Here is a 27,908-nt window from a genome sequence, read left to right as displayed (position 1 = left end):
TGTAACATTTAACTATCCACAGCTTTGTGACCCAAGTAGTTTTTTAAGAAAAATAATTTAGTACAGTTTAACTTTTTTTCATTTTAAAATGCCCAGAAGATCTAAATCTCCACTTTTTAGAAATAGTTCCCGAGGCGAGGGTATAAAAACACACCGTGATGGGATCAATCAGAAACTGAAAATCGTCTTGCAAGTCGAAGATAATACGCATCGAATTCGCGTGCCGGAGGACAAAATTTAAGGACTTTTCAATTACCTCCGTGGAAGTCGAGTATCGAACGATTGCAGCGGCTTACTGAACAAATTTCAGAACCTCCAAAGTACTCGCTCGAGAGTCAAGTACGGAACGTGTGCCGCGGCTTGAAGAACAAAATGTTAGAAATACTAGGGAGTCGATCTTTGAGCGTTCCCAACGCCTTCATGATCAGAGAGAAAGACATAAACGACTAGAGGTCGTAATCAAGTTTTAGCTCATAGTAACAGATTGGCCTTAAGATACGATCTACAGATTGATTGATTGAACCATGAATAGGATGGGCCGATGAACCAAATGGTATGTGCTGTACCTTTGAAAAAGTCAATATCCCCAATATGCAGGAGCCGCCACAGCCAATAAAAAATTTATTGACAAATAGTCACGCACATTCTGTCCATTTTTTAAACAACATACATAGGTACAATAACTTTTTTCAAATGACGTCGTTTGGTGCGAAAAAAATAGGGGAAGATATTTTTATGATACAATTGTATCATCTAATAGGTTGCCTTCTACCACCATCAGGCCAAAGTCCACAATTCATTTCAGACGCAGATCAGCTATCGTTGCGGTCAAATATAGCTCAAATGCTAAAAATTGATTTAATTAACCAACTACAAACCGCATTGAATAGCAACAATATATACACAAACAATTTTTTTTACAAAACTTAGATCGTTACTCTTCAGTAATTTAAAGTTAACAAAATAAATTCGATTTAGGGAAGTTCTGACTCTATAAATTATTTTTCAGGAGCAGAGAAAGTAAAATTACTATTTATATAGATACTTTTTACAAAAATTTAAAAAAATAATAATAATACAAAAAAATATATGTACTTATTCGAATTTCCTTCACTTTACTCATTTGTAGTGACAACACGCAAAAACGAGAAAGTATGTGTGTGGTAGTGTTTACAAAATTATAACTTTTGAAATGATTGTTTAATACCCGTGCGAAGCCGGTCGACCTGCCAGTATACAATTAACCTATTAGGAGGAGGGGCGGCGCCCACTTTTTAAAATATTTAAAACCGCAGACGTGCCTTGCTACTGCAATCCCCTGTAACAAATTAAAATTTTATATTTTACTTTAGTGCTTCGTTATTTCATTTAGTTGTATATTTCATTTTATAGCCTTTCAGTTAATCGGGTTTTGTGGGCGTGGCAGTAGTCCGATTACAACCATCTACGAACTCGTCTTTGCTCTTTTGCCACGCAACGCGTTGGTAGATATACCAAGATATCTATATTTTTACTCAAGTAACAGCTTGTACAGGTGGACAGAGAGTCACCCGGATATGAACTCGTCGCTCGATTAGTTTTAGGTGATATAAACAACCGTTAGGAGAACAAAACTATTATACCCTGTAGCACCGTGTTCTAAGAGTATAAAAGCCAGTTGTAACATCAAAGTCAATTTTCAGAAATTTGCAGAAGATTCAGCTTCTAGCCCCGATTGAATAAATTTAGCCTTTTCATTCAATAAACAAAAACAATACTTTATATCTGTATGTATTTTTATGTCATACGTAGTTTAATGCTTTTAAATTTCATAATCTTAATTTTGATTTTCTTTGGCTTACTTTTAAAAATTATCGCTGGTGTTTATATTAATTTTATTCACATTTGGATTTAGTTTGCAAGCTTAGAGATAAAAAGCAGAGCCCTTTACTAACAGCTAATGTTTAATTTAAAGCTTTACATATCTACAATAATTATGATTACCTAACGCACATACATACGTGTATATACCATATAGTCTTAATTATATATTTACATTGTTCACAATTTAATGCTTGGTACTAAATAAAATGTTACATTTTTAATCAATTGATATTCCAATGCATACATATTTACAGTAGACGGTTGTGTATTTGAGGGTGCATAATTGACAGCACAAATAAAGTTTTCATGCGAATTTGCTTTGCGTTGCTTTTTGTATTGATGTTCGGAAGCGTTAACATTTTAAAGCAGCAAATGTAATTCGCAAATCTAAGCAGAATTGTATATTCGATTTGTGGTCTAGTCTCAAAACAATACTGCAATCACATTTTACAAAGGGTCACCGACTAAGGTTCTCTACCCAAGCCATCCAATACACTCAGAGTTGTATTTTATTTGTCCAATCTGCTCTCACTGCCGCCCATCTTAGTCGAGTGTTCGTCGCGCTTTTGATATTTGCGCATTTCTAATATTTGCAACAGTCGCTGTTGCATCTTGCAATTTTATGAGTGCGAGTGGCTGAGATGATGCGCTCCCAATGGATGGAAGTAAGGGCCGTATGGTGGATAGGGCACGGCGTGCGAGTAGAGCAGGCTGCTGGCGTAGGCACCAGGTCCAAAACCGCCTCCCGCCGGTGGCGGTGGTATTGTCGGACTATTCACATCCATGCCGGGATTTTGTTTCTTCCATTTGGTGCGACGATTTTGAAACCAGATTTTCACCTAAAATGACATAATAGACCTTGAATTAGGAAAGCTATGTGAAGACATTTTGTGACAGTTAATATATTGATTTAAGTGTTTAATTAATATAATTTCCAAATGGCTTTGAGATTAAGCCTTCGAATCGCTTCAACAAAGGATTGGGTCTACTATATTTTTTAGTTAGATCTAACCATCAAATTACATTAGCATATTTCACAACTATCGATCAAATCATTTTTGAAACAAGTGAAGGAGAGCTAATTTCAGATATAACCGAACATTTTATACTCTTCCAACTTGCAAGAATTAAAGTAAATCAAATTAAAAAATGTTGTAAAAAATTGCAAGGACGATCATTATCCAAGTAGGATATCTTCTTGATTTATATTGAAGGCCATTAACTTAGACTTACTTATATTGCTAAACGTAGATTGTCTTTTATACTTTGGGTTTAAAGAACGAGAACAAATTGTAATTATAGAAAATCGCTTTACTGCTTTTCAAATTATTATCCATTACAATCTATACACTTTTTGCATGTGTTTTTACCAATTGTCGATGCACCTTTGCCACCCTGATTGTGGCATGTCCAAAACATGCCTTTTGAAAGCAGTAACCTCTTCAAGGTTACTAAGTCAGGATCATATGGTAAATGACTTATCAAATTAATGATTTTTATGCTCTAAAATACAATTGTTTCAGTCGATGTTTGAGAGCTCACATTATCGAGGTGAAGAGTGGACCGTCTACGGCTGTTGGATTTCCTTATTTCTTGAAAGATAACTGGCATAGAAATGGTAGGATAACACTCAGAGTTTACTGTTCTGCGTTGTTTGGTGATATGTTAAATTGTTCCAAAACATCAAGAAAAACCATTTGCTTGGAATTGCTTAGTGCTCGAACATCTTTTGATAAATTCGGCTCATCTTGGAATACCCATACATTCGACTACTCATTACTTTCGAGCACATACACCTAAATCCTGTTTCACCATCTATCCCGTTTCAGGACGTCTTTCGAAGCACCGCTATCGTTTTTTTTACCCTTTTTTCAACGATACTACATGAGCCTTTTTTGAGCGATTGTTTTCCGCACAGTACCAATATTTTTTTTTTGCCTAGGAACATAAATACCAAGTTTCATTACGATATCTTAATTTTTACAGAAGTTTCAGCTTGCACGGACGGACGGTCAGACGCGCAGTCAGACGGATTTGAACTCGTCTCGCCATCCTGATCATTCACTTATATACATATATACCCCATATCTATCGCTATTGGTTTTAGGTGATACATACAACCGTTAGGTATGTTCCATGCTCCGTAGCAACAAGTGCTGATTTGCATCACATAAAGAATAATATTTGAAGACAATATGAATTCATAGAAATTAATTTGGCTGTGCGAGAGTTCGAATTTCTGCACTATTGTGCTGGCTTCCTCAGCTCTTCCCTGTGCTCAGACCTCATAAGAGCCTTGAAGAATTAATCGCCTAGACTGAAGTCTGATTTGATCATTCGGCAAAAATGCTGAGTAATAAACGCGAATTTTGTCAAAAAATGGAGTGGTTTCTTAAAAGTGAAAATGCTGTTTACTTTATTCAATTAAACCTTCTGTTACCTTAAGGTCATCTCGTGACCTTTTTATGTTATTTTTGCTTATACATATCTCATAAAAGACACCAAATTTGAGATTTCCTTTTACGAATTCTTGCATTGAGGGCAATCGCTTTGAAAAAGTGCAAAATATTTTTTATAATTTGATAAAAAAAAACATGACAGAATCAAACCTAACGTGTGGGCAACATAAGGTCATTTAGTGGCAAGAGGAAGTTTCGCGCCATTTTTGTGTAAAACGACAGACATTGCAGATATTTTGTAAAATGAAACGTAACCAAGCATCGGTGAGTATTTTGATTGACTTCGATGGAGTATTATCTGATTCAGCAAATTTGTCGTCTGACAGAAACCCAAATACATTAGACAATAATAGAAGACATTGTCAAGAAGAAGAAGAATTGCCAGATGACGAACCTTCTGAAAAGAATGCTACATTGCTGGTGAAGAAGAAGACAATATTGCTGAAGCTGATATAAGTAACATTCCCGTGTACTTTTCACCGACAACAACCAATAGCACTAGAGCCAGAACAGAAAATATAATTCGACGACACTCCCGGTTTCAGTATATTCAGTTCACCAAATATCAAATATAAAAGAATCATTTGACGTGTGCTACAGTTCACCAACATCGAGATTGGGGAGAAATACTCGTATATAACAATTGATGAAATAGAATTTAATGGATTTTTGGGTACTCTGATATTAGGATTAAAATACATATAATTTGGAAACAAGCGTTTATCGGTTGTACGGAGAAAATTTCCGCAGTCTTTGAGATGAAGTTCGTGGCCGACTAATATTTTGCGTTGTAATGTCACTTACAAATTTTTTGGAAATAAGTTGTGTGCTGAGGTTCATTAAAAGAGACAATCGCAGAGCGAGAATAAGTATATGATAAACTTGCTCCAATTCGGGATTTTTACGAGAAATGGGTACCTAACTTACCACTACTGTTTGTTCTCTATGGAAACGTAACAGTGGATGAGCGTTTAATTTCTTTTAAAGGCAAATGTCCATTCTTAGCTTACATGCCAAGTAAGCGATGTAAATAAGAGATAAAGGAATGGGATGCTTGGGTAGGATTGGATCTAGTAAGTGGGTATGAATGACGGAATACAACAAACAGATAACTTTTTTACAACTCGAGATTTGGCATTACTTTTACTGAATAATAATATGATATTGAGGGGCACTATGAGAAATAATAAGACAATTACCACTACTAAACAGACGTTTCTTCTTTGATGGATATCATCATTGTTCAATACATTCCTATAAAGTATAAAATGGTTAGTATATTGAAGACTTTTCATCATTAGGTTATTGAAAACCATGCCAAGAAGTTGCCGGAAATAATAGATTTTTATAATTCTACAAAACCAATTAGTAGAAACATATACGTGCAAGAGAGAAACTAATCGTTGGCCCTTATAATGCCTACGTTTTATGGACAGAAATCCACTCTAATTGGAACGCGTCAAAAACATAAAAGCGCAGGATTTTCTCGAAAAACTTTGCCTATACACATGTTCAACTTTTTATTAACATAACAGAAGGGTTAAGATAAATAATATATATAGTCAATCCAAATAATTTCCTTGTAAATTTCCACGAAGACTAAGATACATAAGTAATGTTTTAAAAATTCCAAGGCGCTTCAAATTATTTATGAAAAAAAAATAGATTTAGCGATCACTTCTTACTAATTAAAATAAATTTAAGTTCTTTAAAACCTAAGTGAAACTATTATTAATTTTAGCACTCACCTGTGTTTCGGTTAGACTGAGGCTCAACGCTAAATTCAGCCGTTCGCAAACGCTCAAATAACGCGTCGTCTTAAATTTGTTCTCCAGCGACACTAGTTGCTCATATGTGAATGCGGTGCGGGCACGTCGTGGCTTTGAACCACCACCACTGCCTCCCTGCGACTTGCCGTCTCCATTGCGACTGCCACCCTTCTTTGAGTCCGTCTCGCTGGCCGGATCATCAATGTCGCTGCTCATCCCATCATCGCACATGTCATCCTGATCCATGTCATTGAGGTCGTGAGCTACAAAAAATAAGTGAAAAGTGGAAAATAAACCAAGAAAACCCTTAAAATCATTGCAAATCATATAAACGAGACAATTAACATTTTGAAGGATATTCAGCATTCGACATCTATCAATCATTTACGCCACCTTAATTTCCTCTCCAACGCTATTAGCTCCATAGTGGACTGTTCGGGGGTTTGTCTGGGCGCTCAAAGCCTGTCTACAACACTTTGATGTCACCCGTTTGATGAAGGTGGAAACGCCGCAACTCGAAATAGTCATTTGATGAAATCAATCACTGATGCGTTGGTCAATCACAACAATAACACAAAAGTACTGACAGCAATAACAAAAACAAACGCAAGGAAAACAATTACAATGATAGCAAAACAAAGTCGACGAGGAACGACTACGGCAAAACACATCGACACGAGTAGCATTACGGAATTAATTGGAAAAGCCAATACAAACAAATACGCAAACGCGCACACATACTCGTATGTACAACCGCCCACGCGCGCTTAGGGAATTAAGGTGAAAATGTGTATGTTGTAAATTTATTTGTGAGAGCAACAGCACACATTCATACATGCCACAGTGCTATCTGTTGCCGCATGAGGGTACACATGTTCCGTTATCTCTTGCTGGTTGCCTGCATGTGTGTGTGCAATAACACAGAGCTCATCCATAACAGTTATTTTTCGAACTCATTCGCCACACCGGCATGTGCCAATCAAAATTCAATTAAAACACACACATTCAGCTACATGCCGCTTTCGTGTCTACCATTAGATACACTTACATGCATATGTGCAGGGTTTGTCCGGAAAGTAATAGGACTGAGTCGTTTTAAAAAAATTTATTGAACCAATCGTTACAATTATTTAAAATAGGCTCCTTATGCGTCGATACAGCGCTGCCAGCGCGATTTCCAAGCATTGAAGGCGTCACGGAAGCCTTCAGAGCCGACGTGCATGCCGCTTGGATCCCCTCTGTCGTCTCAAAATGCTTGCCTTTCGTTGGGCAGTCATTTTCACACATGTTCACATTTCCTGGCACACTTCCACTCGCCGCAATTTCTGGTCGTCGGTGAGCACTTTTGGGACCATCTTCGCGCACACCTTGCGCATGTTCAAGTGCTCCGTCACAATGTCATGAAACACAGATTTTGATAAATTTAACATCTAGGCAATTAAACGAATATTTAGTCGACGGTCTGAGTTCAAAACTTTGCACACACGAGTCACATTGTCGGTGTTTGTCGAAGTCGCGATCAGTCCTATTACTTTCCGAACAAACCCTGTATATGTATTGCATCTCCTACTTTTATATACATATGCTTATGGATTTCGCAGTGGGTGTTGCCCATCGTCCATCAAGAGCGTATGGCCACTTCCGTTGGGTCGTCTTTCAATTAAACGCAAATCATCAACGCTTTTATAAGATGGATCGCTCTTGATCCGGGTTACTAACTGCTTGCTTCGTACCTATGCACACATATGTACATACATTAAGCATTAGGATTTGTATATTATACATAGGCATTTGTAGCAAGTTACTCGCTTTGCAAAATATGCGATCTGCTTGCATTGCGTTTTGTTTACAAACATGAGCAATAAATCAATTACAATCACGCTTACTTATGTATGTGAGTAGGTGGATAGGTATGTGTGTGTATGTAATTAAATTCTTCATTACTATAAATATAATCACATTATATTAGTTCGGGGGAAGTGTATATCATAATGTGAACAATCGATTTGATTACATGACCTGATTGTTTGCTTTTAATATGAAAATGTATCGAGTATTATTGTAATTACTAACTTGAAGATGCAATCGAGTTACATAACATACTCATAAATATCACATATTCGATAGAATGATTAAAAATTTGAGTCAATTAATTGTTATTGCAATGATGAGTATATTCAATTTACCGAACTTATGTTCCGATGTGTGACATTTGCGATGACACTTTGATTCGTCAGCAATGTCTTAATTTGTAGGGGTTACACACAGTTAGAATTTTCAAAAAATCGATTTTTATACCCTGAACAGGGGGGTTAAGTTTGTCACGAAGTTTGTAACACCTAGAAGGAAGCGTCGGATACCCTATAAAGGATATATATATAAATGATCAGTATGTTGAGCTGAGTCGATTTAGCCATGTCCGTCTGTCTGTCAGTCTGTCCGTCTGTGTATTTACGAACTACTAAATTTTGCAAACGTCATTTTCTCTTTAAGCTGCTCATTTGTCGGAACTGCCGATATCGGACCACTATAACATATAGCTGCCATATAAACTGAACGATCGGAATCAAGTTCTTGTATGGAAAACTTTCACATTTGACAAGGTATCTTCACGAAATTTGGTATGAGTTATTATTTATAGAAAAAATATAATATCAAAAGAAATTGTTCAGATCGGCTCACTATAGCATATAGCTGCCATACAAACCGAACGATCGGAATCAAGGGCTTGTATGGAAAACTTTTGCGTTTGACGTGGTATCTTCACTTATCTTACTTAAAGAAATGCACCTGCGAAGGGTATATTAGCTTCGGTGCAGTCGAAGTTAACGTTTTGTTTTTTTTGTTTTTATTTCGATATTTTCGAAGTTACACGCAAATTTCAAAAGGCGTTCGGAGTGCTTGGAAATACAAAGTCACACTTTAAACACGTTTTTCTGAAAATGGAGTTTTCAAAGTCGGTGACCAACATTACTCGACGGCTAAACCAATTAGACTCAAATTTTAACATATATTTTTTAGTAATTAACCGAAGATTTTTTCACTACGATATATACTTTTTTGTTTATAAAAAATTTAAGGCCCTAAGTTTGGTAAAAAATCAATTATTTTTTGAGAAAGCGCAGTTTTGTCAAATGTTTTTTGCATATTCCTTCGGTTAATCTCTAGATTCAACATTCCTTTAACTAAATCTGTTTGCTTTTTAATATCAGAAATGCAATTCAGAGATATATTGGTCACCGCAAAACGCTTTTCGAGAGGAGTTCTCGGAGATCAGCTGTAGTTCCTTTCCAATTAAATATTTTTACTAATACTAAGAAATACAATTAAAATGCACCAAAATTGGTAAAACTTTTGTATCAATTCATTTAAACGTTTTCTCAAAAAAAGTCTGGAAAATTCGCTTTTTTCGACCTTCTAATTGTATATAACCCCTTAACCACACAACAAATAATGTGGATATCTGCTTAAAATATTAATCGATTTAAATGCATACAATCTAGGCTTTAAATCAGTGTTTCCCAAAGTGGGCGATAACGCCCCCTTGTGGGCGTTGCAGGTATCATGGGGGGCGGTAAGAGACCCAAAAAGAAAATGGGGGCCTGGGGGGTTATTTGTATTTTTATTTAGCTAGGAGGCCTCTTAGACAACGACTAAATGAGCTCTCGACTCTCAACAACAACTTGTGAACATCAACTAATATGAATTAAAAGATTGCTCAAACTCGGTTCTATATTTCTCTCCGTGTAGTTCATATATCTGTCCTATTTTATTGAATATAGAAAAAATTAAAATCATGTCAATCGGTCGCTCCATTTCATAACGGGGCATCTCGACAGGATAGAATTTATATAATACTAACTGTCAAACGTATTGCTATTGCCATTGCCAAATCTGTATGTGGGCATTTGCTATCATAATATAATCATTTGCGCAAAGGTGTAGGGTAGGTAGGTTCGAGCTGATGTAGCGAATGCTTTGAGCTCTTGAATAATTTATTTTATCACTTGCGAAATGACGTCGGGTAGGTAGCTGATGTAACGCACGTTTTGAGCTTTTGAACTCCTTAAACCTTTTATGTGGAAAATAAAAAAAGGATCTTTATCCTTTCTTACAAATGTATTTCTGGGGATAAAGATCCTTTTTTTTACAAATGTATTTATGGGAAAAATAAGATAATAAGAAAAGGAGAAAGATCCTTTTTTTACAAATGTATTTCTAGGAAAAATAAGAATTCATAGTTTTGAACTACTATATAATAATTATGCTTAATATAAACAATGTAATATTTATTTTATATTCATTTGTGGTTTTGCGCGCAATAGATGAGCATTACTTATGCCTCCTTTACACTACTCGCGAAGTTAAACGTATTTCTCAAAGCAAAACAATGTCGGAAGTAAAAAAGAAGAGACGGCAATACTGTGCGGAGTACATTAAATTTGAATTCATTGAAAATCCCACAAACCATCTCGCCTTTGTGTCTTCTATGTCTAAAAACATTTTCGAATGAAGCAATGAAGCCTTCAAGACTGCAAGATCATTTGAATAAAATGCATCTAGATAAGAGAGACAAAGAATGTAGCATATTTTCCTAGACCTAGAGAAGAAGCATAATACTCAGAAGTGCGTAGCAAAACTATTTTCGGCGGCTGCTAAGCAAGATGATGACGGACTTCGAGCTTCGTACAATATCTCTTTGTTAATTGCTCAAAAGGCAAACCACATAACATCGGAGAAGAGTTAATATTGCCAGCAATAAATGAAGTAATAACTACCGTGCTTCATAAACCGGCCGCAGATATTATCCGAAAAATTCCTTTGAGTTCTGTGCAAAGACGAATTGATGAAATGGCTGAAAACATTGAAGAATCATTGTGCGATCACCTGAGGTCAAGTCAATTTTCAATTCAGCTGGATGAGTCCACTTTACCAGCTAATGAAGCATTGTTGTTGTCTTACGTGAGTTTTATTAAAGATGAGAAAATATGTGAAGAACTATTATTTGATAGAAATTTAGAGACCGATACAAAAGGCGAAACCATATTCAATATGTATATTGGAAAAATTTTGCGATGAGAAAGAAATTCCTTAGAAAAATATTATTTCAGTTGCTACGGATGGCGCTCCAGCTATGACAGGGTGCCATAAAGGCTTCATAGCGTACTTAAAAAATAAAATTCCAGATGTCCTTGGTGTACATTGCGTTATTCATAGACAACATTTAGTTGCAAGAAACTTAAGTGAAAAACTATTTCATTCACTGCAATATGTCATCAAAGCAGTCAATAAAATCCGCAACAGCTCTTTGAATGATAGATTATTTTATCAGCTTTGTGTTACTAATGACGAGGATTTCAATCGTTTGTTGTTTCAAACTGAAGCTTGTTGGCTATCAAGAGGCAATTGTCTGACTCGATTCTACAACCTGTTTGACTCTGTTATAGAGTTCTTGAAAACTTAAGATACAGAAATGCAAGACAACCTCATAACATCAAAGAATGATATAGCTTACATGACAGACCTGTATAAATTGTTCAACGACATGAATCTCCAACTGCAAGGCGATAATCTAAATTTAATTAAAACAAAAAACGTCGTTGCTGCTTTCGCAGCCAAACTGCTTCTACACAAAAAGAATCTGGGCAGACGTGAGTTTCACAACTTTCCGAATTTATCAGTACTCGTATCATGCAGTAACGACGAATTGTTTGCCTACTGCCAACATTTGGAAAACCTCCACATTGACTTCACCGAACGATACCCGGACATTTTGAACTTGGAAATACCAGACTGGGTGTTGGATCCGTTTTCAAATGTCAACACAGCAATATCACCTCAGCTGGAAGAAGAACTTATAGAATTGACAACAAACGAGGAAATAAAAATCAAGTTCAAAAATGGTTACCAAGAATTTTGGCTACGAAAACCGATCTCGCAATTGTACCCTGGATTTTAGTCAAACGTTCAACGATTCTTGATAGCATTCCCATCGTCATATTTGTGTGAACGTGGATTTAGTGCTGTGACAACACTGCTTACTAAAAATAGAAATCGTTTGCTTGTTACCGAACGTGGCGACTTGCGACTGTTCTTGAGTAAATTGGAACCTGATATTAACAAACGTATTAAACAGCATCAGATTCATCACATTAGTTTTTATATAAGGATCGATTATTTTAGTTTTATTTTTAATAAAAGATTCTCTGTTTTAATACTATAAAGTTGTGTTTCAATAATCATTCTTATTGGCAAGTGGAGCCTGTAAGAGTTAACTTGAGACCTAAGCGCCGTTGTATGTTGCCTACTGCGCTTAGGTTTCAAGTTGCTGGTTATAGTAAAAGTTTCGTTTAGAATTCTCCGTTAATATATGTACATATATACTTAGGCCACAATAATTAATTTGAAGTTATAGTGGTTTTTAAATAGGTGAAAAAATGGGGGCGCTAAAAAAATATTTATTCTCAAAGTGGGCGGTAGACAAAATAAGTTTGGGAACCACTGATTTAAATGGTATACTATAGATAAATCAACCAAAACCAAAGGAGTCACAATTTCTGTTAGTTACCAGAGGTGTTGTCAAGTATTCGTTGAAATACCGTCTGTTTTGGTGGCCTAGTTTAAGGAAAAATATCTGCTCCTATGAAAATAATAGACACGTTTCTCTACGTAAAGATAGTTTTTTATCTCAGTGTGTAATAATATGATTAACATTGCCCTGCATGATACATAATATAATTGTAATTTTTAAATATAACAATTAAATTAAAATTATAATTATAAAATATGTTTTTATTTTTACTTGATTGAGCAAAACTCAAACTCAAATGATGGAGGGAAAATCAAAAAATATCTCCCAATAAATTAAACCTTCATAAGACCGCTAATCCATCCAACAAGCGCGAGAACATTCATACCACTATATTATAATGGCCGTTTGGCTTCCGTCTTCAGGCACACCCTTTTCTGTCAACTTAGCATGAAGGAAACGTAAAATTCCGCCCGTAAACTTTTCGTGTTAACAAATTAACTACACGTCAAAACAATTTAAAATGCCAAAATAAACTGACAATCTGGTATGAAAAGCCCAAGGCATGGCGCAACCCTTTGTTGTCACCAGTCGTGCTTAGCGCAAGTCACCAGGCAAATGTACTCAATGGGATGGTGCGGCATAAGCAAACACTCGGGTTTACACAAATTACACGGCGAAAATTGGATTGACGCAAATCAACTCATTCGTGGCAAATCGAAAAGGGTGCAACGTAAAACGGGCGGCAAATGGGGATAAGGAAAGCTGTCGACCCGAAATAAAATGTTTCTAAATTCTTTCAAAGACGAAGGACTCCAAAGCGATATCTCCAAAGCATAAGTCTGTGGTTGTGTGTGCGGCGACGACTCCCTATGTTATCAGCTAGTTTAAATCTTATTACATTGGAATATCTGCTTAACTCCTGTCATCCACAAATGAATTACCGAACACCGTTCATCATTACACCGCAGATTGATGAAGAATGCTTGAACAAATCTGGTAATTGGCCAACATCATTGGCCATATTTGCATGTAATTAGGTTAGGTGTAGGTGTGAGTATCGGCTGCAGCGCCTAAAAGTAGGTAAACATGCGCGAGCAAACACACATTCGTTTGCTTTACATTAGCGTTCAGCACAAGCAGAGCTCAGCAGCCTTTGGGGGCATTACCGCCAAGAGCTGCGGCGGCTCGACTGCGACAGACAACAGCACAACGCCGCGTCCATGCAATCATTGCACTCCATCAGTTGCAAACATGGACGTATGCATTTGAAAGTGTGTGTTTTGTACATACTACACATACATACAGACATAACAACGCGGTAATTAATCAGAAAAATAACATCAATGGTTCATTTAATATTTAAGGTTTGCTGACGGATACAGCTCGAACAACAACAACGTCGATGGTTAGCATGAAATTAAAAGCAACAAGCAAATCTGTATGGCCTCGGTTAGTTCTGCCAGAAGAAGGGGGTACGCGAGGCTGCAGTGGAAACGGTAGCAAATCTTTGCACAAGAAATTATTGTTTTGTTGCATCAGGGTTCGCAGGCTATGGAGAACAAATGCAGATTGCACTTAGTGGGTATAGCATAGAGCGAGGATTTCACGGTAAATAAAGTGTAAAAAATTCATTTTCTATTGGGTGTCTGACTCTTACCCAGCCCAAGTTTATATAATGGCTCGATAATGAGTCCGCTAAGTTTCGTTGTGTTCTATTATACTCCTCGGACTGTATATCTTTGAAACATATGTACAAAAGTAAAAATGATAGTCAGATATATTTTTATAGATTGCCCAACCCTCTTACGAATATACCACAAGCATACACTTGAGAATTTATTTACTATGAGTCCATATCGTTTTTTTCTACGAAGCCTAACTGTATTACAGGTCAGAAGTTTAATAATAATTGAGGAACAAAACAAACAAACGAACCTAACCTTTAACCTAATAACCATAACCAATTTCAAGAATTTCTCCGTCAGAATTTATTCTGCAAGAAATTATGCTTTCTTTTCATTGTTTAATATTTACCCTAACTTATACTTACAACTTACTCATACAAGTATTAACTAACTGAGGACTTAAATTTTAAAGAGATCTCAAATTTAAATGAATCTCATAATGATCATTTGTCGGAACCGCCGACATATAAAAAGCATATACATAGATGGCATATAAACTGAACGATTGGAGTCATCAAGTTCTTGTAAGGAAAGCTGAAAGATGAGAAGGGTATAATAGCTTCACTGCAACGAAGTTAAGTTGTTTCTTCTTTTTTAATTTCTAACTACATTAGCATAGACTTTCCCTTGTAAATCAAAAGATACACTCTATTAGCTCCACATGTGCTGTACCTGTAAGCACAGTTGAAATGGTTTATATGTACTGGTAGTTATGTAAAATTTGTTAAAATATTTGCATGTAATATTAAGTCAAATACATTAATTTGCGCTTCCATTAAATTAAGCAAAGCTATTAGTGTAATCAAAGCAGCATCTATCTGCAAAGCCATTTACACATATTACATGATTGTGTGTATGTGCACACTTATATACTAAGTGCAATGAAATTTTAATGACAGACAAATTATGTTTGTGTTTTGTGAAATTTGCCACTTTATAAAATTGCCATAATTATAACAACAATTTATTGTGTACGCACACACTTTTACACTTTTAATGTACCGCAATTACATGAAAAGTGCTCTTACTTCAAAAGCTCAGCCATATCAAGTGTAGTTGAACAACTTTACGAGGCGAAGCCCATAATAAAATGGCAGTTTATGAAAATGTGCCGACATAGGGATACGCACACACACTAATACACCAAAGTACGTCCATATGGCAATATCTACGAGGATATTTCGTTCGAAGCAATGAAAATATACATGGGGTTCATATATACATTGGTATATTATATATACATATATATATATATATATATATATATATATATATATAAACGAAGCACTTAAATTGGCTTATAATGGTTTATATCTGTGTGTTTATATGCATGTCTTATCACCCAAACTCATGCCTCGGATATGCCTCCTTGCTTCCCGTGTGAGTCAATGAAGTGCTGTAGCAACATTTAAGTTATTGGATCCTGATAAACCAACACAGCGGCATAAACAAACTTGACTCGACGTTGCACAGCAAGGACATAAATGCTTGCACAAACACTGCACACCAGTACACTTATCGACCGTATGAAAGCTACGCACAGCTTTAGCAAGTCATACCCCATTCATAAACAAACATACATATATTTTAAGTCATAAACTTAATTATGAAATCAGAGTGTTAATTACCAGTACCATCGTATAATTCAAACCAAACACAAACATAAAGAGAACACACACTCAAACACACATTCACAAAGATTTTATCGTTGACAAAAACAAACAAACAACAACTCGGTGGAGACGATTGGTGCGTTGGTGGGTAGGAGTGGTTTACAGACTGCCGGCGGTATTATGGGTTGATGGTTATTAAGCTGCCCCATGGAAGGCGCTACAGCGTCAGCAGAAGCCCGCAATATGATACCTTCTCACGTCTTTTCCGTTATTATGGTTGTAATCGTATTCACTCGTTGCGGCAAACTCACCGACACACAAAATTTCACCAACAACCACTTTAGTAAAGTGCTTACGGCCATGCAACTATATACTCGAATACAAATGTATGTATATGGTATGTATGATATGTATGTGTCCTCGGGGAGCATTTTCTGTCGCATTTTGGCATTTTCATAAAATTATAATTGCTTATAACAAACTTGATACTTTGCATAAATGCGCATTTAAAGGCGCCGTGAATATTTGATCCTGAAAGGGATATGCAAATTGACATCTGAAAGCAAATGGCAGATTCAAAAATGATAACCATTAATTAGTGAAGCAGGTATTCACATTAATTCGTTTACAGAAATTTTCTTGTGCAACCTACTTAAAGTATCAAACTGCCTAGGAAAGCAGCAGGGTGTGATTTTGCGATTTCTTAGCTGTGCATATACAGCTTTCATAGTTGGTTACATAATCTTTGGTAAACGCGGACTGAAATCATAGCCATTACTCTTAATTACTGTAACCTTACCATAGTTAAATTCCATGACTGTTTTTACTAAAATCATCGGTCAATGTGTGAGATATATTGGGTAGTCGAGAAGTCTTTTTATATTTTGTCAATAGATGTCGGTGAGGTGAGGTGAGGTCATACCATATAGTGTTGGAAAGGTGAGAATAATGAAGAAATTCAGTATATTTTGACATTTTTGTATAAAAAAGAGATGAATGCCACGCAAGCCAACAATGAAATTTGTGAAGTTTACGGACACGATGCTGTATCAGTTCGTATAGCACAACAATGGTTCCTTTGGTTTTTGTTCGTCGAGAGAGGAACTTACTGCTCAATTACCTACTCAGTCCGAATTAGCACCTGTTGGCAAGAGTTATCCTACGTTTACGGATTTCGAGGCTGACATTGTTGGTGGTGTTTACACTGGCTCCAAGATAGACGAAATTATCTACGACTTCAAAGTTATGACTGTCAACAGTGACGTGGGAATCAAGTCGCTAGTGCGACGACTGTTTGTTTGATGACAGGAGATATTTCGTCTTGCCCACGTTCACTGCCAGACCCATTTCCTTTGATTCCTTGTCCAGTCTGGAGAAAGCAGAACTAACGGCGCGGATGCTGAGGCCGATGATATCAATATCATCGGCATACGCCAGCAGCTGTACACTCCTATAAAAGAGTGTACCTGCTCGATTAAGATTTGCGGCCCGAATTATTTTCTCCAGCAGCAGGCTGAAGAAGTCGCACGATAGGGAGTCGCTTTGTCTGAAACCTCGTTTGGTATACAGTTATTTTATTTATGCTTTCTCTCCACATATTATTTCTTACACCAACGATGGAAAAAAAGTGCTTAATGAATTCAGTACTAGCAACGGTATATGACATACATATGTAAGTAGTAGCGAGTAACTGTTAAAGTATGGTAAATTTAGTGCGAAGCACACAAAACTTCGCAGCCATTTTACATTTTCATCAACCACCAACACATATCATAATGGCGAAGGGATGGCCCCAGTAGTATGAGAGTGTGTGAGTGGCTCTGGTAGGCTACAAAAGCAGCCAAGCAACCACCCACAATTAAATGGTTGCCAGACTTTGGGGATGAATGCCATAAGAAAGGAAAGCCAAAGCAAACACAATAAAACAAAACAAAAAAACAAAAAACTAAAAACTTTAAGCAGAAGTGAAGATTCGAAACACCGATTTCTCGTGGATTTTTTAAAACATTTTGGCGGAGAGTCACTGTGCAACCATCAACATTAACAAGTCCCCGTTGTCAAGCGACAAGTAGATCGAATCAACTCCATTATGTAAAAATATATGCCATGGCATCACAAAAACAGCAGACACTTACACATATGTAAATATTAGCATGTGTATGTATGTATGTTTCAGGAATCGCATAACCGTAATCTGTATCATAATAAACGAGCGCGTGCAATGCGCATGTCATGAACTCTGTGATACTCAAACATACTTACCTACACTTACGAGGATACAATCGTCATATACAAACACACTCACAGCATTCGCATTCGCTTGAATACACTAGCAGCAAGGACTTTTAGCCGGCAGTGGAGCGGCTACTGGCACCACTTCTGCAAATTGCACCAGTTAAACACACAAACAAGCCGAAGGATCAACGAACAATGCCAACGAATATAGTAGACAGCAGTAGACAGCAGCGACAGCGGCAATAAAGGCTGCAGCAGCAATCGCCTCACAGCCTCATTAAAACAACAACCGCAGTGACACTCGGTAAAGCGAATGCCAAACTCTCATTGAGTCGCTAAATAAATGTGCGGTCATTAAGTACCTTGCTAATTAATGAGTCCAGCCGCTGCACTAACAGCACAATAACGAGAATACGGCATTAGCAGCCACAACACCCAGCAAAGCAGGAGGGAGGCACAAGCCCCACAGAAGCAGAAACCGCATCTGTAAGCGCATGCATATGAGTAAGTGGCTGAGTATCTGTGCGCCAGTAGCGTATATGTAGTTAACTGTATTGTTGTTTCTCTGTCCGCCATTGTTCCTAGGTAAGGCAGGAGTGAGAGCTATATTGTAGAGACAGTAGCTTGCAATTTGCGCACTGCCTTCAGGGTCCCTCGCTTGCTATGGCAGCGTTTCGCTGTAATTATCATTACCAGGGTACACATTATCGACATTGACAATGGCAATAATAATGCTAGCTACAACGATGCGAACAGTGATTCAAAATGAATACCACGATAGTCAAAATAATTTTCGTTGACTTGCAATAAAATAATATTACTTTTTCGTGATATTTCAGCTGTTTATATTGAAAGATCTTATCGAACTTTTGGGCTAAAAGTATTTTAAAATACGGGGTATTGATCCTTATTCAAATACGGTGTATTGGTAAGGACTTAAAATAGAATAACTCGAGGGAAGGGGAACCAATGATTAACTATACTTCTGCTAAGATCATGGTTTAAATTAGCGTCCTCTGATTTCATATATCTTCAAAAGAGCAAATTTCTCCACGGTAAGTTGACCGAGCAGCTGTAATAGCTGTTATTGCAGCAGCGGTAATGCCTACAGCAGTGCCAACAAAACCGCGCACTCCTTCCTCTACAACTGCCTCAGACCAACCGGCCGAGCCACCCACACTGCCGCTTGTCCGCAAACATAATTTCCATGTATTTACGCTGCCTGTTTTAGTAGCAGTTATTTCAAGTGGTACCTTAACGACTATCGAGTTGAGTCAATTTGAGTGTCTGGCTGGCGGTGGGAGTGCCGGCGAGCCGCCTAGCTGACGGGTGTCTGCAGACAGATTGCGGGTAGTAGGCTACAGCCATTCAGCCATTGATAGAGTTAATTGTGTTTTATTAACACAAACACGACGATAACGTGTTGATGATGATGGACGCCATTGTGTTTATAATGTGTGTAGTTAGTTAATTTGCGTGCTACAAGAGCGTGTGTGCGCTGTGTATGCTCGTATGCATAGGCGTATACGTAACTTTGGTAATGGTAGAAATGGTTTCAATTCAGAACCAACTAAAATTTTATTGAAAGAAATATACACCAACAGTGCATTTTACGTGCTGCGTAGTCCATCAAGTATTCAAGATAAATATTTGAACCAATCTTATTTGCAATGTCAGTACTTCATTCATAGCTTAGTTTTTATTGAGAACACAACCTCTAGAGTACTAAATTAAGTTATTTTTAGGCATATTTTCTGCAAAGGTGTTGGAATAATATTGGCTCACCGATATCAATGAAATTTGGAATGGTTTTATGCATGGCTTAGCGTTAGAAATATAATTTCAATTTCATAGTTCTCTTTCTCTTCTAACATACTCTTTCCTGTTATCTCAACCGAGTTACATTTAGAATTTAATAAAATCTGAATCACATGTAAAGAAGAATCGCATCAATAAGTTCGAGTATTTTTTCAGGAGCTAACTTGTTGCACAAAGCATTCTCTTAATATTGATTTAGAATTCACTAAGGAGTGTAATCGAAAATCGCCAAAACATAAAACGAATTTCCAATTAAAATATCAATCAAACCAAAACCTACCGAAGCATAACTGAGTTATAGCATACATACATATAAATAAATATACATATAAGAGAACGGTGATGGGTGAATTTCGAACTCCGTTCATTGATATTTATGTTTAAGTAGGCAGGCATGTAAGTATTTCATGTGTGTATTTGGTTTTTCACAAACCGAAATTTTAGAGAGCTTTTAGATTTGATAAAAAAAGTTAAAATATACTGATTTTCAAAGAAAAGCACATTGTGCTGCTCATAACTAGAAATGAAACGAAATGCGAATAGAACATTTCGAATTGAAAAATGTATGAATACATATGAAATATACCATAAATACGTATACATATAAACATTCGCGTTATTGAGAGCTAAACGCATGGGCAAATGAAAGCATACCCATGAAACACCGATCTAAACACAAGCACAGCTAGATGCTTCCAAAAAGCCACAAAACTCATACAAATAAAAACATCATGTTTGCTAAACTAAAAGCCAGTCTGTATCGCCTGCACCCAACACGCAGTTAAAGTGGGCGCCTTTCCCGTAACCATATGTGTGTACAAGTATGTGGGTGGGAAAGGTCTTTTTATTGCGTTACGAGAAATAGACTACTATTGAAGATTGAAGTGGAAACCCAGAAATATCGCACATTCATTTATTCAAAAATGCGATTTGTGTGAAAGCAGAATTGAAGTGTTGGTTCGTTTGTACATTTTCAAGTAGAATATTTCGAACTCAATTCAGTAAATAAAAAAGAGCTTATTTTCGTAACACTTTTCTTTTTTACTGTTGAATAAGCGCAATATTTTAATTTTATTTGATCAGTGCTGGCAGTCAGTATAATATGTATCTTGGGCTAAGCCGATCCTATATATTATCGTCTAAAAATTAATGGATTTTGATTATAAATCCATTACGAAGTATTTAATATAATTAATTAAAGTTATAATTTTAATATTTCTATATCATTAAGTTAACGAAATCTCTATAATGCTGCATTAGAAACTACCCGGATCAAAAAATTCTTCGAATACACAACTTTTGAGAGAACTCATTACAAATCGCTTTAAAAAAACCAAAGCCGAAGGTTTTTCTGTTCAGTGAGTGTAGCATTTTGCGGTTATATTCACTACTTCTGTATTGCTTTAAGGAAATATAAATTTGAGCAAATCATGATTTCATTATTCTAAACGACTCTTTGCAATTGAAGCAGAAATTTAATTTTTATTAACAAATGCGATTACACTGATTTTTTCTTGAGAGAACGTTTACCGTTATATTTAATGAAAATGTTGTTATAACTCACCTGACATGTCTTCACTGTGCTCGTCGTCGTGCATTTCATCATCACGATCTGCATTACTGCTGCTCGAACCCCAACCACGTCCACCATAATGGCCGATTGATCCAGTTCTGCCGGTAAACTTATTCGGATCCAAAATATTTTCCACCGAGAACGCTAAACGTTTGGTGGTCTCTTTCTCCAATGAAGCATTTGTCGCCGAAGACGTTGTTGAGGTGGATGTTGGTACTGATCTAGTCAGATCAACCGGACAGGCCTATAAAGGCAATAAAGATAATAAAGATAATAAAAGGTGTTATATATGTACATGGATAAGTAATTGAGAAAGGCATAGAACCACATAAATGTATGTAGTATAAAAAGAAACGAACTTCGATGAAACTCAGCATACAATAATCATTTGAATAATATCAAAACTTTTTGACATTTTAAATAATTTTGAAAACAAAGCGCTTATTCCAATACATGGATATACTATCTCTACAATTATTTTTACTAAGATAAAATATTCTATAGGTAGATTTCTGAATATTAGATAAGCTTTGCATCTTAACTGCTAGTAGCCTCTAGCTTTCAGGTAGAAAAAGATTGATAATAAATTAAAAAACGGAAAACCAAAAGAAACTGACTTTGATATATCAAAATGTTATTTTCACAATCACTTCATATCAACACTTGAATTAATCGTTATTTTCACAGTTCACAAACAATGAAAATTAACAAAATCAAAGGAAATGCTTTAAGTATCGCTTGTATGGTATAGACGTGTGCTTTAACTGCTGTTTCTTCAAGTGGCGGTCACTATTTTCTGCTAGTAGAAATTTCACTAGAAGAACTAGCAGCTCTCTCAGCTTTTTACTTTCTCAACTTGTGCTCTCTTCTGGTAGTTGCTCCTGTTTTTTAGGTTAAGAAACGCTTTGCCAGTAATAGTTACCAGTTATAAGAAAAACGTATAACAAGTCAGCAGAGCCTAAGTTCGAGAATAACCAAACATTTAACACTCTTGCAACCTGCCAGGATTACAGCCGGAGTAATACTCCGCAAAGTTTCCATCCGATTTTATTTATTCTAAGCACATGCGGTATAAAGTCACTCGGAAGTTCAAATTATTCAACGCATTTGTAAAACACAAACATGCTACTACATATCAAGACAGGATTCTCTCTGTATTTAATTTGGTGGCAATATTGGAGAAACCGCTGTCCAATTTATTACTAATATGTTATCTACATTTTCTCTAATCCTCTCTGGTCATATTATTTCCAAAGTAGTAAGGGGTCTGCAAACTATCACTACAACCTTTTGAATACATTTCACCTGCATAAACCAAAAGAAAAGTCAATAGATATAGTTAGGTCACCTAAACAAATTTAGTACACATGATACTACTGATATGATAACAGAAATTTAAAAAAACTATGTACAGAAGGATATGCGGCACTTGGATAAATGCACTGGATACTGCAAATTCGATGAGCTCGAGGGAAAGAACATTCTTGGACCAATGGAAAGGAGCCGATATTATTTCTTTTAGCGCTGAATCTATTTGTGCGGCAACGATTTCCTTCTGAATTAGACCGAAACGTGAGAGAACCTTTGAACTATTTGGTCTTATTAAACATCACCTTGCACAAAAGTAAAAATCCTAACTGAGCATTGTCCATGCATTGTGGCTGAATACCTTGTCAGGCGTAGAGCTATATTTTTCTGCGAACCCGCTAATTAGCTGGACTTTATGTTAGCCGTTTTAAAAAATGTGTAATAAGCTCAAAAAAGTACGTCTTTACATAACGGTGTTTTGATCCATATCTAGTTTCTAGCATCAAAAAGTTCTGTTCAAGCTGTTCAAGTGATCCTTTGTTACCTTTGTCGCGAGCATCAGCCTCGTAACCTAACCAACCCTAACTTAGAGAAAAATTTAAAATATATATTGGAGTTATTTATACTAATACAAATATGCGATAAATTCCAAAAACAATAAAAAACACAAAAGCTTAGCCCATTCTATAATATTTGGTAATACTTTTATGATATTGTATGAGACTTTCAACGAACCGACTTCTGAAAAAAAATAGTTTTGATTAGTATTTAAATTACAGGAACATATTATCAAATACAAATATTTAAAAATTATTAGAAGACTATTTGATTTGCTCTAGTCCAAGTATAGGAACATATTATCCTTTAAATTCATTGTATCGTTTTAAAGATTGTAAAAAGATTAAAAGAATATTTGATTTGCTACGGGCTAATCACTTTGTTTCCCTAAAATTTTAATATAAGTGGATTCAAACCACGTCAAGTAGTCCATGAAAGTTTCGCAAAATCACCGAATTCGAAAATTAGCAGTTCATTAGGAAGGGGGCCAGACGCATACCCCGTGATATAAAGATTTCTTAAAATTTCTTTAAAGTTATTGAAGATTGAAATTTAGAGCACGATAAAATTGTAAAATTATTTTCTTATAAACTACTGGAAATAAATCGATGAAATTTTATGAAGTTGAAGAAAAATGTTTGTGCTATATTATAGATATTTTTTTATGATCTATTTGTTTGAATAGTAATATTTTACATAATTTTTTGTGTGCAACAACGAAAGGTAAATTATACATTGTTCTAATTTTGTATATTCACACATTCGTCTATATGTTCATAATAATTGACAATAATTTATTTAAGAAGTATATATTAGAGCTATTGATTATTTTCCTGTATCAGTTTATGCTTTTCTTGCACTGCGCAACGAAGGATGTGCCAAACGTTTTAAGAGCGGAAGAGGGGACAAAATATTCAATATCTTTGAAATGGTATGATTGAACAAACATTTTTTTGCAGATTATTAAAGGCGAATAATATTTTCCGCGTTGTGTTATATACTTTTCAATTTTTTTTAGCGTGAAGAACACATGAAAAATTTCAATTGTTTAACAAAAAATTATGTAAAATATTATTTTTTAAACAAATTTACCGTGAAAAATATTTATATAATAATATAGCACAAACAATTTTCTTTCATTCCATAAAGTTTCATCTATTTATTTCCAGTAGTTTATGAGAAAATAATTTTACAATTTTATCGTGCTCATCGTTTCAACCTTCAATAACGGGGTATGCGTCTGGTCCCCTTCCTAATGAACTGCTAATTTTCGAATTCAGTGATTTTGCGAAACTTTCATGGACCACTTGACGTGGTTTGACCCAGTGGCAGTTATCTTGGATTAAATTTCTAAAAAAATTTCTTTTTGGAAATCTAAAATCCGAGACATCTCATTATATGAATCTCCAAACCTTTCCCGAGGGTCGGGAACGTACCCGGTGACAAAGGACTGTCAACTCGACACCATTCCTTGAAATTACTTTGGGAATGTTTTCTGACGCTACAACAACAACAAAAAAATTTCAAACTAATTATTTGAATGAAAAGATAATTACATAATTTATTATGAAGCTACGATTCAGTAGATAAACGATTAATCTATTGACTCATATAATTGGTTAAACAAAACTCATAAAAGTAGATAACATTTTATCAAACATTGAAACGCAAAATCATTCCAGGTTTGCATTTCGGAAGACTCACCGTAGGTGTGCCATGGGATCCATCATTGCTATCCTCATCATTCCCATCTACATTCAATTCCTCACTGGTATCACTGCGTGCGTAATTCGCCGCTGCGATTTGGCGTGAAGTGGCCGCAGCTGCAGCTGCTGCCGCCGCCAGACCCCCCAACTGTATTCGAAAGCCATAATCACTAAGATCCGGACGAGAACTCGAAGGTGGCAAACACAGACCGGACGCAGCGGCAGCCATTGAGGCAGCAGCGGCGGCAGAGGAGGTACTCGACGCGGAAGCAGCTGAGCTCAAACTCACAGTGGAGCGGGCAGCTACAGCTTGTGCCGCAACCAGTTTAATTCTTTCCAGATCCATGTCATGTGGCGTTGGGAGTACTGATGAGGGACTGCAGCTGGCCATTTGGGTAGTATGTGGAAGAGTATGCGGGCCACTGAGCAGCATTGATGTGGGTGGTGTTGACAATAGGTGATGTTGTTGTTGCGACGAAAGTGCCACACTTCCACTGACAGTGGCGTTGGCAGAACTAAAGGATTGTTGTACGGAATGTTGCTGTTGTTGGTGTTGATGTTGCGGCTGCACGGGTGAGAGCAGTTGTGGCTGATCGGAATGCGGTTGAAGTGGTGATGTGGGTAACGATAGCGGTGAACTGGCTGGTGATGGAAGACGTTGCAAATTCGAAGTAGCTTGCAGTGTCGTCGGCAAACCGACTAAGTTTGATAATTGTGGACGTAGTGGATGGAAATCTGCTACTGGATGAGGATGTGGATGTGTGTGATTTGCTGGTGAATGGTGGAGGATATGCTGATGCTGGTGCTGATGGTGATTATGATGGTGCTGCGCAGCGGCGGCGGCAATAAATTGTGGATTTTGCAACAAATGTGGATGCTGTTGTAACAATGCCGCATGTGGATGGGACAATGGCTCGGGGCGCGTCAGTTGGCAAGAAACATCGTTACTATCGATCACCTTACGTAACGGTGGACTATGGTACGTAGTTGGCGGTGGTGAAACTGACCGACGAATACTGGACTCATGGTTGCTCCCATTTGGGCCATTGCCATTAGTATTGTAGTTGCTAACACTATTACTATTATTGTTATTATTATTTTTACATTTTTCCATATCAACGTGTTCTGGGAAATCCCCGGCTTTCGCACTAGGACTCAGACGATTTACTACATTTAGTTCAGTCATTTGTTTGAGACGCTCCAGTGAATAGCGTAAACTATCGCCATTTGCATTGGGTATTTTGCCTGTAGAAGTCATGGTACCGGTATTGCTACCGGCACATCCGTCAGTAACTGATGGGGATTGTTGGCTAATAATGAATTTCGGTATCTTCGATGTCGACGAAGAGCACGAAATTGTAGACGTTGGCGTGACGGTAACGGCGGCATTGCTGCATGATATCTCCGGTGATGTGTTTGATTTGGGCGACTCTGGATTAGAATTCGGACTCAGCTGGTCACCGACGGTGTTCGCTGGTAAAGCTTCGGCACTTTTTGCAGGTGACTGAAGCATCACCATTTTGCCGAATAAATTTTGAGACACTGTAAAATTATTTGAGTAGATTTTGTTAATTTTTCTAGTTTTTGATTTCACAATTTTTTTTTGTCACACACGACGTTCCGACACACAAGGTCTTTGAAGTCTTAACTTGATAGTTCAAAATTCGAATTCGGATTCCTTACACCATGCGTTCACTTGTTGTAATGGCGCTCTCGGACGCCGTGCAAACACTTATATTCCTCGCGGCCGACACTATCAATTTACATGATGCGGAGGGTGACAATGGTCAACGAAATGCGTAAATACAATCAACCTAGCATCGGAAATGTTTAACTGCTCATGGGCGATAAGCGATCGAGATCTTTAATTTCCGTCCGCTTCGCGTCGTTTAAGTACTTGTAACTCTGATGACAGCCAATCGACTGTTACTGATTTCACATCACATCCGCATCCGCAGTGCGTACTTTCAGCTGTCACGCATCCCACTCAGGCTCAATCAAAAGCCAGCGAAAGCATGGACGAAGGGATGGCGCAACATACTAAATCTGTGGCAATACATAACTGTATGCTCTTAAACAGAGGGTTGCTGTGTCTTATGGGTCGGATTTTATATCACTCGGATTTGTTACGCGGCGTTAATCTAATTGAGTTGCACAGTGGCCGACTATCTGTTTATAACAAACAAAATGCTACTGAGCGGATGCTGAGCGCTGCTGCCAAATTCACCCAGTCACTCATACTAAAAATATTGTCGTTTGTGTGCGCACTGTCGGTACCGGTGGTGCTTCTGGTCAAGGTAGTGGTGGAGAATACGTGGTTGGTACATGTGAACACCCGGTTCGGAAAAACATCTGTTGCAGCTCTCCGATGGTTGATGAGCTCAAATTTGAGTGATTTCTGAAGAGCGAAAACAAGCCCCGCCCTTCTCCGCTGATGGAAAGAGAGATTTAGTTTTTCAATGCTTTTCCTTGTATTCATTAGTGGATGGTGGTTTATAACAAACATTATTGTAGTTGTCCCTATGCAGGCTGCCATATACGGCATCTTTTGACACACCGTAACTACACTCGGTACTTAAGTTTAAAGGATCAGTATCACAATCTAATGATTTAATTTGTTTTCTCCTCGTTAGCAAATGTAATGGTGTGTTCCGAGGCGACTTTTCATTTTTTTCATGCATCAATTTGCACGACATCGCCTCGTGCACTTACTTATTGTAATACATACAAGGTGTACCCTAAATCTATCCGAACTTTTTGGATATGTAATAAAATTCAAATAACATTAT

General features: G+C 36.9%; 1 protein-coding gene across 1 annotated transcript; it reads right to left on the bottom strand.

Moving 5' to 3' along the window:
- Window positions 1-1,837: 1,837 nt before the first annotated feature.
- LOC120778737 (homeobox protein slou) lies at window positions 1,838-27,037 on the bottom strand. The gene is made up of 4 exons (XM_040110708.1): window positions 25,118-27,037; window positions 21,539-21,791; window positions 6,071-6,354; window positions 1,838-2,702 (listed from the first exon to the last, which is right to left on the bottom strand). Exons 1-4 carry the CDS (start codon window positions 26,636-26,638, stop codon window positions 2,484-2,486), a joined length of 2,277 nt encoding a protein of 758 aa, XP_039966642.1. The 5' UTR covers window positions 26,639-27,037; the 3' UTR covers window positions 1,838-2,483.
- Between the last annotated feature and the right edge of the window lie 871 nt (window positions 27,038-27,908).

Source organism: Bactrocera tryoni, chromosome 1 (assembly GCF_016617805.1).
Source record: "Bactrocera tryoni isolate S06 chromosome 1, CSIRO_BtryS06_freeze2, whole genome shotgun sequence".
Classification (NCBI taxonomy): Eukaryota; Metazoa; Arthropoda; class Insecta; order Diptera; family Tephritidae; genus Bactrocera; species Bactrocera tryoni.
Note: the sequence above shows the minus strand (reverse complement) of the source record. Positions and strands in the feature narration are given on the sequence as shown.

What these genes read in the sequence shown, in the direction of transcription:
- LOC120778737 (XM_040110708.1), bottom strand. Translation starts at nt 26,638, where the DNA reads ATGGTGATGCTTCAGTCACCTGCAAAAAGTGCCGAAGCTTTACCAGCG. An exon ending in GATCCCATGGCACACCTACG is followed by an intron (nt 21,792 to 25,117) that starts GTGAGTCTTCCG and finishes TTGCCTTTATAG; the next exon opens with GCCTGTCCGGTTGATCTGAC. An exon ending in TCAGTCTAACCGAAACACAG is followed by an intron (nt 2,703 to 6,070) that starts GTGAGTGCTAAA and finishes ATGTCATTTTAG; the next exon opens with GTGAAAATCTGGTTTCAAAA.